The sequence below is a fragment of the Sebastes umbrosus genome, chromosome 2 (genome assembly GCF_015220745.1).
Source record: "Sebastes umbrosus isolate fSebUmb1 chromosome 2, fSebUmb1.pri, whole genome shotgun sequence".
NCBI classification, from domain to species: Eukaryota; Metazoa; Chordata; class Actinopteri; order Perciformes; family Sebastidae; genus Sebastes; species Sebastes umbrosus.
Genome location: NC_051270.1, coordinates 1,935,801 through 1,948,477, shown reverse-complemented (window position 1 = coordinate 1,948,477; position 12,677 = coordinate 1,935,801). Strand labels below are relative to the sequence as shown.

The window sequence follows — 12,677 nt, the reverse complement described above, 5'->3', positions numbered from 1 at the left end:
TCAACATGATTTTTTTTCATAATTTTTCCGATCCAATCCAAATATATTTTGGATTGTTGTTTCTCTTTTTTTTTCATTTTATTTATTATTATTATTATTATTATTATTATTATTATTATTATTATTATTTGTTTCCCTATTTTTTCCCTATTTTTTTATTATTATAATTATTATTCCTATTCTACTTTTTTATTTCTATTTTTCTAACTTTATCTCTCATTTTTATTTATTTATTTATCTATTTATTTATTCATTTTCAAAACACATTTAAAAACAACAAAAGTTGACCATAGTGCTGAACATTTATACATAAAAAACCCATAAAAACAACACAATAAAACACTAAGACCAATTTAAAACCAACAGGTTATTATAATAATAAAAGCGTTAAGACCAATAGGAAAGGAATAAAGGATTAATAAAAGCCAACTCTCATGCCGAGCCAAAAGCAAAGGAACAAGGAACACGGAACATGAATGCGTTTTGAGGTTTGATTTAAAAACAGGCAGAGTGGAGGACAGCCGAACACGTGGAGGCACAGCGTTCCAGAGCGTTCCAGAGCGTTCCAGAGCGTTCCAGAGCGTTCCAGAGCGTTCCGGACCATCCAGAGCGTTCCAGAGCGTTCCAGAGCGTTCCAGAGCGTTCCAGAGCGTTCCGAACCATCCAGAGCGTTCCAGAGCTTTGGACCCGTAGATATTTATACATAGACGTCGCTTTGACTTCTGGATCGTACGTCAACGTTATTTATTCTTTTTCAATTCCATTTCTATACTTCTCTTCTCTTCTCTCCTAATATAAGTATAAACATGTTATTTTTTCTCCCTGTACATTTATGTATTCTCATTCCTACTTAATGGAACAACGTGTGGACATCGTGGGGACGCCGAAGCTCACGGACTGCCTGCTAAGGACACTTATGAACCTGTTGTGTCTTAAAACATGTGATTGTGTCGTACGACTGTACAAAAAAAGCACAACAACGTCTCCATTTCTCAACCGATTTCAACGAGTCGTTTTCTATTCAAACGAGGAATATGATCTATGATCTACGAGGAATAACGTTAAGTTAACGTTAAGTTAACGTTACGATTTAAAAAAAAAATTCCCAAAGATTTTGGTGAAGACTTAAATACGTTAACGTCTGAAACCCGTTATTTACGATGGCTTGCGTCGCGCAAATATCTTTATTTTTAATCCTCAGCCTTTTTTTTACAATTTTCTGTTGAACTCGTCTTCTTCCACTCTAAGAGAATAAGTCATTCTGCTCCATCACAAATATTTATTATATTAAATCTAAGCACTGTCTCTGTCTCGGTGGGTCCATTACAAGCCCATTTCTTGTAATGTAATTCTCCTCCTCAGCACCACATTAGTTATATTGCTCTCAGGTATGAAATGGAACTTTAATCTTCTTGAATATTATATATCCTAATACCTTGCTCAATACTGAACTCACTCTATCCCAGAGTAGTTTTAAACTGCGGTTTTATTACTACTTCTAGTAAAAGATCTGAATGCTTCTTCCACCACGGCTGGATATTACTTCTGAATGTGGCTGTTTCCTTTTGTTTTTTACCTTAAAGATTTATTTATGTGATTGTTCACCTGTGTTACAGTCTGTGGTTGAGTATACTGGGTGATGATTTAGCGTCATCTATTGATACTTTAATCCGTCCTGATGTTTATAATTTACATATTCGGGACAATATGGGACAAAAAAATAGGGGACGCGAGTTAAAGGTCCCATATCAGCTCATTTTCAGGTTCATACTTGTATTTTATGTTTCTACTACAACATGTTTACATGCTGTAATGTTAAAAAAAAACTTTATGTTCCTCATCCTGTCTGCTTGAATATACCTGTATTCACCCCTCTGTCTGAAACGCTCCGTTTTAGTGCATTTCAACGGAATTTCAATGGAATTGCGTTGCTAGGCAACAGCTTGGGTCCATGTTTACTTCCTGTGAGCTGATGTTATTTACATACACTGCAACAGGAATAAACTGGGACACATTTAGAATGTTTACGTTTAAAACCCTGTAATGATTTATATATATTTTTATATTTGTGACATCACATATGGACAGAAATCCTAACGGCTTGTTTGAAACGCACAGTTTGTGAATACGGGCTGTGTGTATTTCTCTGTATATTGAGCGATTTGATAGTTTAACAGTATTTATAAAACACTTAAACCTGCTTTATTATATAAAAGACATCTCACTTTTTTACAATATGGGACCTTTAAAGGAGCAGAACTGAAGTTTGAAAATAAAATCAAAGGATCCAAGCAAATCCCCGTCGCCGTATGAACGTACCCATGTCGTAGACGTTCTTGGTGGGAGCGGTGGTGGTGGTCGTCGTGGTGATGATGGCGGCGGAGCAGCAGTGTGTCATGTGTTCGTGGTGAGCCGGCGACTTCATCTCCACGTAGCTGCTCTCCGAGTGTTTACAGGCGCCGGGCGCGTCGTTGATGGTGGCGTACGGGTTCTCGCTGTTGAGGGAGCAGGTGCTGGACAACGAGCCCTTCATGTAGTCTGAGAGAGAAACACACACGCACACACACACACACACACGGCGACCATTTAAACCTCATGTGATGAGGAGAAATAATAACGATCTGTATAAACTATTGAACATGATATTACAGCATCCTTATCGGTGGTTGAACTCTTGTTGAACTCAAAACACTCCAGAAGAGGCTGCTCTTAGCCGTCACTGAAGGTCTGTCCACAGTACGCTCTCTAGCAGTTTATTCATTAAAGGATGATGTTCTCCTCTGAAAGACTAAACTACAAACTCTGGATGAGTTTTACAACCCTTTCTAAATGATAAAACAAGCAGCTTTTCCATTTCCTCATGAAAGGTTATACTTTTTTCCTGCATCGTATAAATGAAACAGAGTGCCTGGTTATTACTAGAGTTACCATAGTGACCAATCTCATGTGTGATAACAGGGATAATCAGCAGGGCTGGTCACTCTGATGTCATGTCAGAAATTTTAAACATTATGATGTCGATTTGTAAAAAGACCGAATTCATGCTTTGTGAAGTCTGTCCGCAAGACGACAAAAACACAACTTTTAAAATGCTTGTTTTCTGAACGGAGTTCGGATCGATCAGTGCCAGGCTATGCTGACATTGTAGCTACTCCATCAACACTCAACATAACTTCATCGAGGCACAAATAATCAACGCTGATAAACTTCAATCAAACATTAAGAACTGTTCACAAAACACAATAGACATGACCGCTGACTATTTGTGTAACAATTTAGCCACAAATTCACATGCTGACCAGATACGGTCCAGAGAGATACTCGGTTTTGACCAAGTCTTGTTTTTAAAAGGTCTCAGTAGTTTTTAATCAAACAAACAGGAGGAAGTAGTGCATTTGATGGGAACTATTTTCAGCGGCGGATTAATCCACACTTGGTGCTCTAGTGAGTATTAGTGGCAGCAGGATGGTGTTTGTGGGATTGAGTCATATCAATCACCACTGTGTGCAGGAGGAGATTTGTTATTTTTTAACAGGGACCCGGCTCAAAAAAGTCACAATTTCCAATCCGTCTGCTACTTCAGCACCACGGACAGCACCACGGATCTATCAACACACAGCACAGTCATTAGACTCAGACCTGAGTCAGATAAAGGAACATAGTCTGCTCTCTCTGCTACTGGGGGATGGAGAGGAGGGATGGCAGGTTAACAAGGAGGATGGCATCACTCTCTCATATTGCCTACTGGCTCTGTGTGTGTTCATGGTAATGAAGGAAAATGTCACGCAGTGCAACCGCGTGCCTCATCGATGTGTTTTTAATGCAGCTCTATGGAGCACAGAGGAAGAAGATGTATTGGCTACCGCTTTTGGTTTTAGAAGAATAATGTAGAATATGACCAGACTTATCCTGTAAGAGACACACATGTTAGGGTGATCAGTGCATCGCCGGACAACAAAGGTGACACTGCAAGCCAACATCAACATTCAGAAGCAGTTAAAACAGCTGAAGGAAAAACAAGTGTCAGGAAAACAGCATTCAGTTATTGTGAAGGAGAGATTTCCTCTGGGTGAGTTTTGGGAGTGATGGGGGTCAAAGCAGGAGGAGGACTCCAGCAGAGAGGGGAACACACAGAGGAGAGGAGTCGGATTCGTCCTGCAGAGACACAAACACACCTGTAAGCTTCATATCAACAAGATCACATCAATTACAGTCATTACATTAGAGGACATTCAGAGCATTCAGGTACAGACTCGGATCTGTGAGGGGGTTTCATGCTGCATCTCTTCTCCTGCTCAGCGCTATCTCATCTACTGTACATGTGAACTTTACCCTATCCAAAACCACAGGTGGGTAAATAACAGTACTCGGTTGTAATTCACCTGTTCTTCTGTTAGAGATTCCTACATTTCCCTGAAATCCTTTGGACAATCCTTTGGTGTGCTTTCTACACGACTTATGGATCACATATTTGGTATTTAGAAATTTAAACTGACGCATGTTCAGTTTCCTGTCTGAGTCTGAGTGCTTTCAGGATGTATTTGTTTTTATCTGCTGTTTTCCTCTTTGCTTTAATACTTTAATATTCTTGTTACTGGTTTACTGGTTACTGGTTTAAACAGATAATTAAACAGAAAAGTAATTTGATCAATTAATGAATGCCTACATTTATTTTTAATATTAATTTTGCAACATTTATTTATTTATTTATTGAGTAATTTATTCTTTCATATATTTAGAATTTTGGCAGGTTCCGTCCTCCGTAGCTGTCAGGCTCTTCTTCTCTGAGCTAAAACAAGCTGAGGTTCAAAATGCAAGAGAGGCAGTAATTGGTCGAGGGGAACTGTTCGAGCAAGCTGGGAGTGGCGGGGGGTCGGAGGTCGATGAGGTCACACGGGCTCAGTCCACCTCACAATGTACCTCTGTAGCGCGGCTCCACGTGGTAGCTATAGCGCCGGTCGATGCAGTAAACACCTGCACAGAAAGCAGAGAGAAAAGGTCCTGAAAGGTGCAAACAAAGAAAAAAAGAAACACAACGGCTTGTATGTGCTCTTGATTATTTATACTCCATTACTGTTGATTCATATGGGGTTTAAGGAGGATAAAGGAGTATTTATGAACAACTGTTACAAGCAGTTTTACCTTGATATGTCACTCAGTTTGAATTTTATCAGCCCATTAAATGGCTGTGATTGGCTTTGTTGAATACTCGATTCTGATTGGTCAATTACGGCATTCAATGGTCGGTTATTTCTTTATAACAGACCAATGCTATGTACAACAAAGCAGGATGGTGAAAGTGAGACTGACCCAGGTCACTGAGGTTACAGTAGGCCCCCCACTCTGGAGCACTGTTCCTGTGGCGCTTCTTTGTCTTCATCTGGGGAATACACAAAGAATGAGACCATATTAAAAAAGCACTTTTAGAAATTAAAGAAATGACACCGTGCCCTGATGAAATGACAGTGTAATTCTTTGTAGATGAAACAGGCTATTAAGATTTATAGATACGATTTTAGGAGGAGAAAAGGAGTTTTATTTACATTTCTTAAGTCAGTCAGGGTTTCCCTTCTGGCACATAATAGTTTACAGATTTTAAAACAATTACAAATGACTTCAGCCCCGTTTCACACTGGAACTTTTAGCTCCACGTTTAGTTGATTTTCAGGGAATAACCCCACAAACTGGGGGCTAACCGTGCTCCGGAGCAGGGCCAGCCAGCCCTGGGCTAAAGTTGGGGTTTGGCTTGTACCAGTGTGAAGCTTTCTTAGCCCCAGGCTCGGGTTCAGATTAAATATATATTGCGATTTTTAAGTATTGCGATTTATTACATTTTTTCCAGCAACCCAAAAATCAGAGAATAAAGACATTTCCCTCACAGATTAGTGGTATTTTCTTTTTAATTTATAAGAGACATGTAATGTTTTATACTTCTGGTGAAAATAATCCAATCAGTCTTATTTCCACAGATGTATTTTGTATATACAGTTCCCTTTGTTAACACCTTATTTTGAAAACTGGACGTAGTCCCACGTGTCTAACTCCTCTAACTTCTCCAAGGTGGTCTCTAGCTCTCCCGGCAGCTCCGTTCTCTTTATCCATCCATGGTCAGCTCCATCGGGGCCGTTTCAATGCATTTAATGAAATCTGAACTATTAAATGTATCTACATAGACCAGCTGATATCACATTTACAACATTCAGCAATGAATACTGGTCAGCACGCTGCAGCCCAAGAAGAAGTCAGAAAGTGTCAGACCCACCTTGGCGGCGCTCCTCTTGTCCGGCTTGGCGTAGTGAGCGGCGTAGGTGCATGGCCCCCCCAGCGTGCGGTAGCTGGGGTTGGAGAAGCAGCGGCCTACAGAGCTGTTACTGGGGGAGGACTCTGGAGAGGAGAGCAGGCCTGTACACTGCAGCCCTGCTGCCACCACACAGCATCAGCACATGTTCTCACTGTACATCCTCCTCCTCCTCTACACATCAACATCACATACATGCATGTGCACACAGTGCACAAGGTATCTAAGCACTGAGGGTCCAAAGCTGCAAATTAACAAGAAGGAAGTTCAACTGGAACCAAGAGGAGGAGGTTCAGTCTCATAGGACAAACACTCACATTCATGTCCTCACACAGTTTAGATCAGCTGGAACAATTACTTCATTCATTTATGAAGGAAAAATGCCAAACTGCTGCTTCTATCCTCTAAAATATGACAATTTGCTGCTTTTCTCTGTTCTATATTATTGTGAAGTGAATATCTTTATCCTGTTGGTAGAAAAAACAAACAATTTAAAGACGCACTCTTGCACTTTGAGCACTTTTTCACAATTGTTTGACATTTTAAAGACTAAACTACGTCGTAGTTCAGGTTGTCCAGTGTTCCTGGATGTGAAAAGGAGGAAGACGTTAAAGAGCCAGAGATCCGGGGTTCTCACCTGAGAGGGAGTAGTCGGTGGAGTTGATGTGCAGGGCGGGCGTGTAGGTGACATTCGGCACGTGGTGACCTTTCTCTCTCTGCCGGTAGCGGAACCAGACCACCAGGCCGAGCATGGCCATGATGAGCAGCAGCAGGAAGATGATGCCCAGGACGGCGCCGGCTGACTGGCGCTCTGATGCCAGCGCCGGGCTGATCTTGGTGTAGGGGTTCAGCTCCTCCATCATCAGAGCCGCTGAGCAACAAACAGGGACAGGGAACAGATAAACTATCAAAAACCAGAACCATATTCAAACCATAACATCTGATTCATACGTCTCATGTTAATGTCTGCATATTTTGTGCTACACCGTGTATAACTTGTCACCTGTTTGTACTATGTCACACTGAATAAAAAAATAAAACAACAAAGAGACTGAATTATCTGAAAAATATAAGATCATAAAAAGAGGAACTAATCTTCAAAAACGAGTGAATAACAAACACTGCAGACGTGTTGGTCCATCAGAGAACTCTTTGTCCCTTCATCTCATATTCTGCTCTTCTTTTTAATCTCTAAAATAATGTATATATACGTCCTCTGTCCTTGTGTTGTACGTTTCATCTGGAGCTACATGTAAACCGCCAGCGAAGCAGCAGCAGCATCAAACACATTCCCCTCCATTAGCTCTCACCCTGGTCACAGCGGATGCCTTTGAAGCCGATGCTGCAGTAGCAGGTTCCCGTCACGTAGTCGCAGGTGGCGTTGTTCATACACTCACACAGCTGCTGGCAGCCGTAACCAAACGTCCCCGCAGGACACTCTGGACGGGGAGCAGAGGGTTTAATACGTCTTTACATCTCACAGCTGCATGCACAGATACAGATACTACAGCTGGCATGGGTCAGAGGTTCTCAAACTTTTTGAGGCCAGGGACCCCTTACAGAGAAGAACTTCCAAGGACCCCCTCATAATCGAAACACCGATTAAAGCATATTCTTACTATGATTTACACTCTTAGATGTGATTGGAGCTATCTCTATTTCAAACTTTTCAACCTAAATAATTCAGATAAAGATAAACAGAAACACATTTCAATTCAAATCATGTTAATTCCACTTATATACTTTTAAAGAGAGGGTCATTTTAGTCAAATTGCATTTGGACTCAACTTGAGAGCATGTTCTGTATATTTTCCAAGGAATTGATCTCAAAAGCTTTCAGAAAATGAACAGTAGAAAACCTGATATAGTCCTAATGAATCCAGATATTTAAATCTACCAGTCTAAAGTTGACTTTCAGTTAAAAATAATGAACTTATTGCTGTAATCATATCAGAGATTCTATTGGCCCTTGGCTAACGTGCTTCTTTACACCTGTAGATATACACGTTTCACTGAGACAGCACAATTTTATAATTAATAGTAAATTATTTTGCGTATCCCCTGACAGATTGGTAAGGACTTCCACTTTGAGAATCACCGTCATGTGTAAACTCATAACTCTGATTATTCAGTTAAAGTTACATTGTCCCTTTGTAGCTCGACTCTCTTCAGCCTCTTGATAATGAGCCAAATTTATAATTCATACGCTTTAGTTGTACGCTTTTTTGTTTATACGAAAAAATGAGTTCGACATAGTTAAATCATTTAATTTTCATGGCGTCTGTGCAACCTTTTTATTCACTGTGTCATGGAGATGACGATGAAGCCGTATAGGAGAAAAGATAGTCCGTTGACTTCTCTGATAACTACATCACTGCATAACTCATAAATGTTCAGACTAGCTTGATATTAGTTTATTCATGTTGCTGTATATCAATTCAAAGATATTGATAGATACAGACACAAATGTTTTTTTCCATTTTCTTTATCCAGACCTGGAAATGACTAAAATCAAATACCATACTTTTCCAAACTGCGTAGGAACTAATAATTAATGTTTATTCCATTAAAATGCATTTTAATATGAAGTATGATAAGATTGGTTTTTTTTTTAAATATTTTTTATAATTGTTTAATTATGTGAACAGACTGTGTATCATGACAGCTTCATAACATCACAAAATAATGACATGGAGCGTAACATTATTTAGTGATGCTGATGAAGACGTTGATGGGATTATTGCTTGAAACCCAAAAATAGATGTTGAAAACCAGGTCATTAACCTTTCACCCTGAATATCTGACATTTAGTCTCCACTTAACAACAACGAGGACGTGTGAATGTAGAGACACAGATGATGCAAAGACTCACTGAGCTCACAGCTCTGTCCGATGAAGCCCGTCCTGCAGGAACACTGTCCGCTGATGTGGTCGCAGTCCGCCCCATTCTGACAGCGGCACACTTCAGCACAATGAGAGCCGTAGAAACCTGAAGGACAGCCTGGAGGGACACAAACACATTCATGTGTTCAATGTGACACTTCTCAACATCAGCTGTTCCACTCCTCAGACCGGAGAGATAATCCACACATCTGGAGCAGCTTTTCTGTGATTGGCTGATCTGATCTGTCACAGTGGATCCAACATGGATCATCTCTGCAGATTTAAACTCCTGAAGACACTCTGGGGGGGTTGTTTGTCTTTCCTCCTTCTTGTTTCTGGTGACGCATCAGCATCAGCATCAGCATCAGCATCAGCATCAGCATCATCACATCAGCATCAGCATCAGCATCAGCATCAGCATCAGCATCAGCATCAGCATCAGCATCATCACATCAGCATCAGCATCAGCATCAGCAACAGCATCAGCATCATCATCAGCATCAGCATCAGCATCAGCATCAGCATCAGCATCAGCAACAGCATCAGCATCAGCATCAGCATCAGCATCAGCATCATCACAACAGCTGAGACACCAGAGGCCTGTACTACGAAGCGAGTTCAACATCTCCAGGGTATCTTCTGGTTATCTGGCTTCACTAACCCTAACAACCGAGATCACGCTAAACGGTCCTACGAAGCTGGTTATCAACTCAGTAAATCAACCCAGGGTTTCTCAGTCTGGCTATGAGTAAACTATATGAGACAAAAACGTTAAACACTTAATCAGGCTAAAAGTAACACAGTTGAAGCTGCCAAATTCAGGAAGAACAGCTGGCAAAAGAAAAAACTCCAGATGTGTGAATGTGTAAATAAACAGATTTATTAATTTAACGGAACACTCAAAAATGAGATATAGTCGTCTAGACATAGATAGCTCTAAGAAATGTAATGCCCATTAACAAATATGTGGCGTGTGTGACTATTTCAACCTTCTTTCAGCTGCGTCCCGTCTCCGGCTGTGTAAAACAGACTCAAGAGCAAGTAAAAAAATAAATATAAAAACATAATTCGAAGCGGTAAACACCCACAGCGTGAATCCAGCTGTCCTTCCTGCATCTGTCAGTTTAAACTGTGTTTATTTTAGCTGGATTATGACTTAAACTTCTTCATATGTGTGTAATATTACCATATGATCTGCGCACAGAGCTCTGATTGGTCAGTAGACGGTGCTTTTATACGAGTTGATCTCTGATCTGGAACATAACCTGCTCCGGAGCAGGTCAGCTGTTCAGCATCAGTTACCATGGAGATCTACCCCGGTAAGAAGTGATCCACCTTCGTAGGACAGAAAACCCTGAAGGTTTAATCCTGAAGTTACCTCGCTAACGCCAAATCCCTCAATGCACATGAAGGAACATGATGTTCACACAGGTTGTAAACAAACCCAGAAATATACCATGATAATGTGGCCTGTTGTAAACATCCATTAGATCCATTAGATCCATTAGATAAACGGGTTTCTGGGTCAGTTTTCACAATATTATATATACTTTCTTTTGTTGTTTTTTACAATTCAATTGGTCACTGGTCACTTTCTTCAGTTACCATGGTGATCTACCAGAGTAGGAAGTGAACCACCGTCGTAGGACAGAAAACCCTGAAGTTACAGCTAACAGCTGACCCTAAATCCTGTTTAGCAGTCCAGGCCTCTGGTAGATGGTTGAGTGTGAGACGCTGCGAGGGCTTGAAATGGTATAAATATGAATGGGACGGCACTTTGCGGCGATATATCACGTTACCTTGACGATGCCTGTGGGTTTTTAATTTACATTTTTACTGCCTATCTGAATGTCTTCCAGACTCCGGCCCTCTGAGGGAACTGTCAAAAAATCTATTGACTTGTTTTTGTCAAACTTCATTAAGCAGAATTAAAAGAAGTGGTTGATGAATAAACCAGGTGTGTAATATAGTTTAATGATTGCATTCCTCTGATTTCATGTGTTTTTAATGTACCATCTTAAATCCTTAATGTTTCTGTGTACATTTAAATACGCCTGGCTGAACACCCATTTATGTTATTTATGCCTCCGTGCTTCTCCTGGTAACCGTGGTAACCCTGTGTTTAACGTGACAACGCTATGCATTGTGAGTTATTCCCTTAAATTATACTGAATTATTAATTATCACTTAATTAATAGTAACACACCAAATATCTTTTCCCAGTGGAGGAGAGCTGCTCGTGACACAACGGCACAGTCTGAGCTGCGCTCGCCACAAATCACAGCATCACAGCAACGCCGTCGTGACTTTGGAAATAACGTGTTTCAGAGAGCAGTGGTGGCGTTATCGCGTTGTGTCTGAAAGGACCTTCAGTGAGTGAAAGAAGGAGAGAGAAACGGAGAGAACTAAGAGAAAGAAATACTAAAAAATTAATGAATGAAAATGCTGAATATTAGTTTAAACCAGAGGGGCATTATATTCAGTTTCTTTCAGTTCTTTCCTGAGAATTAAAGTAAAATTAAAAGTAGGCCTATTAAACAAAAAAAACACTGCTGCAGTGTATTTATTATTTTGTTATTTTAATTCTTTAAAAGTCACCAGAATGCAGGAAATAAAGTAACTCTAATGGACTCCCCGCTTTGAAATCCTCCCTATTATCGAGGTCTTAAGGTTGGCAAGTATGTTAATGGATGATACATCAAAAATATTATATATATATATATATATATATACAGTATATATATATATCAAATTGGGGTTTTTTATTTTCTCATCGCTGCCACCTTCATGTCTGTGCTGGACTACGGCGATGTTCTATACATGCATGGATCTTCTCAGAGCCTACGCACGCTGGATACCGTCTACCACGGAGCTCTGAGCCGTTACGCACCACTGCTCTCTGTATGCTCGGGTAGGATGGTCTGCCTTGTGTTCTTATTTATAAGGCTATTCTCGGTCTGCTTCCATCTTACCTACGGATCTACATCCTTCAAAAAAAGTACAGGAAGTTACCGTCTTCGCTCCCAGGACTTAATCCTACTAACTGTCCCCAAACTCCGTACTGAACTGGTTAAAAGGGCGTTCCAGTCTGCTGCTCCCTCTTCTTGGAATCAGCTACAAAATGAGCTGAAACTTGGAGAGCTGCTCTCACTGAATGTCTTTAAAGTGCTTCTAAAAGATTTGGAAACAAGCACATCTGGCTGCAGATGTTTTGAATGCTGATGAATGTTTTTTTTGACACTTTATGATTCTGTATTTGTCTTCATTTTCAATTTGTTTTATGTCTTTAACCGTGTAACTGTGCTGCTGCCTATCTTGGCCAGGACACTCTTGGAAAAGAGATTTTTAATCTCAATGAGTCTTTACTCCTGGTTAAATAAAAAAATAAAACATAACTTGATAGGATCTGGTTCTGTTTCCTGAACTTAAAGGATATAGAGAAGCTGCTTGGTTTTTGTTAAACAGCATTCGAATAGTGGCGGCAAAATCTGATTCT

The 12,677-nt window shown here is 40.3% G+C and overlaps 1 protein-coding gene across 3 annotated transcripts in view; it reads right to left on the bottom strand.

The window, feature by feature from the left end:
• The window catches only part of LOC119501970 (multiple epidermal growth factor-like domains protein 11), a 157,694-nt gene that overhangs the window by 2,512 nt on the left and 142,505 nt on the right, over nucleotides 1–12,677 (bottom strand). The window contains exons 19-25 of one of the 3 annotated variants that reach the window (XM_037792770.1): nucleotides 9,171–9,299; nucleotides 7,609–7,737; nucleotides 6,936–7,169; nucleotides 6,263–6,417; nucleotides 5,311–5,380; nucleotides 4,921–4,974; nucleotides 2,320–2,538 (exon numbers count right to left, since the gene is read on the bottom strand). In XM_037792770.1, the coding sequence (XP_037648698.1) occupies nucleotides 2,320–2,538; nucleotides 4,921–4,974; nucleotides 5,311–5,380; nucleotides 6,263–6,417; nucleotides 6,936–7,169; nucleotides 7,609–7,737; nucleotides 9,171–9,299 (990 nt within the window). Of the gene's footprint in view, nucleotides 1–2,319; nucleotides 2,539–4,920; nucleotides 4,975–5,310; nucleotides 5,381–6,262; nucleotides 6,418–6,935; nucleotides 7,170–7,608; nucleotides 7,738–9,170; nucleotides 9,300–12,677 lie in introns of those variants that run through there. The other 2 variants (XM_037792756.1, XR_005209982.1) reach the window with 2 other exon arrangements.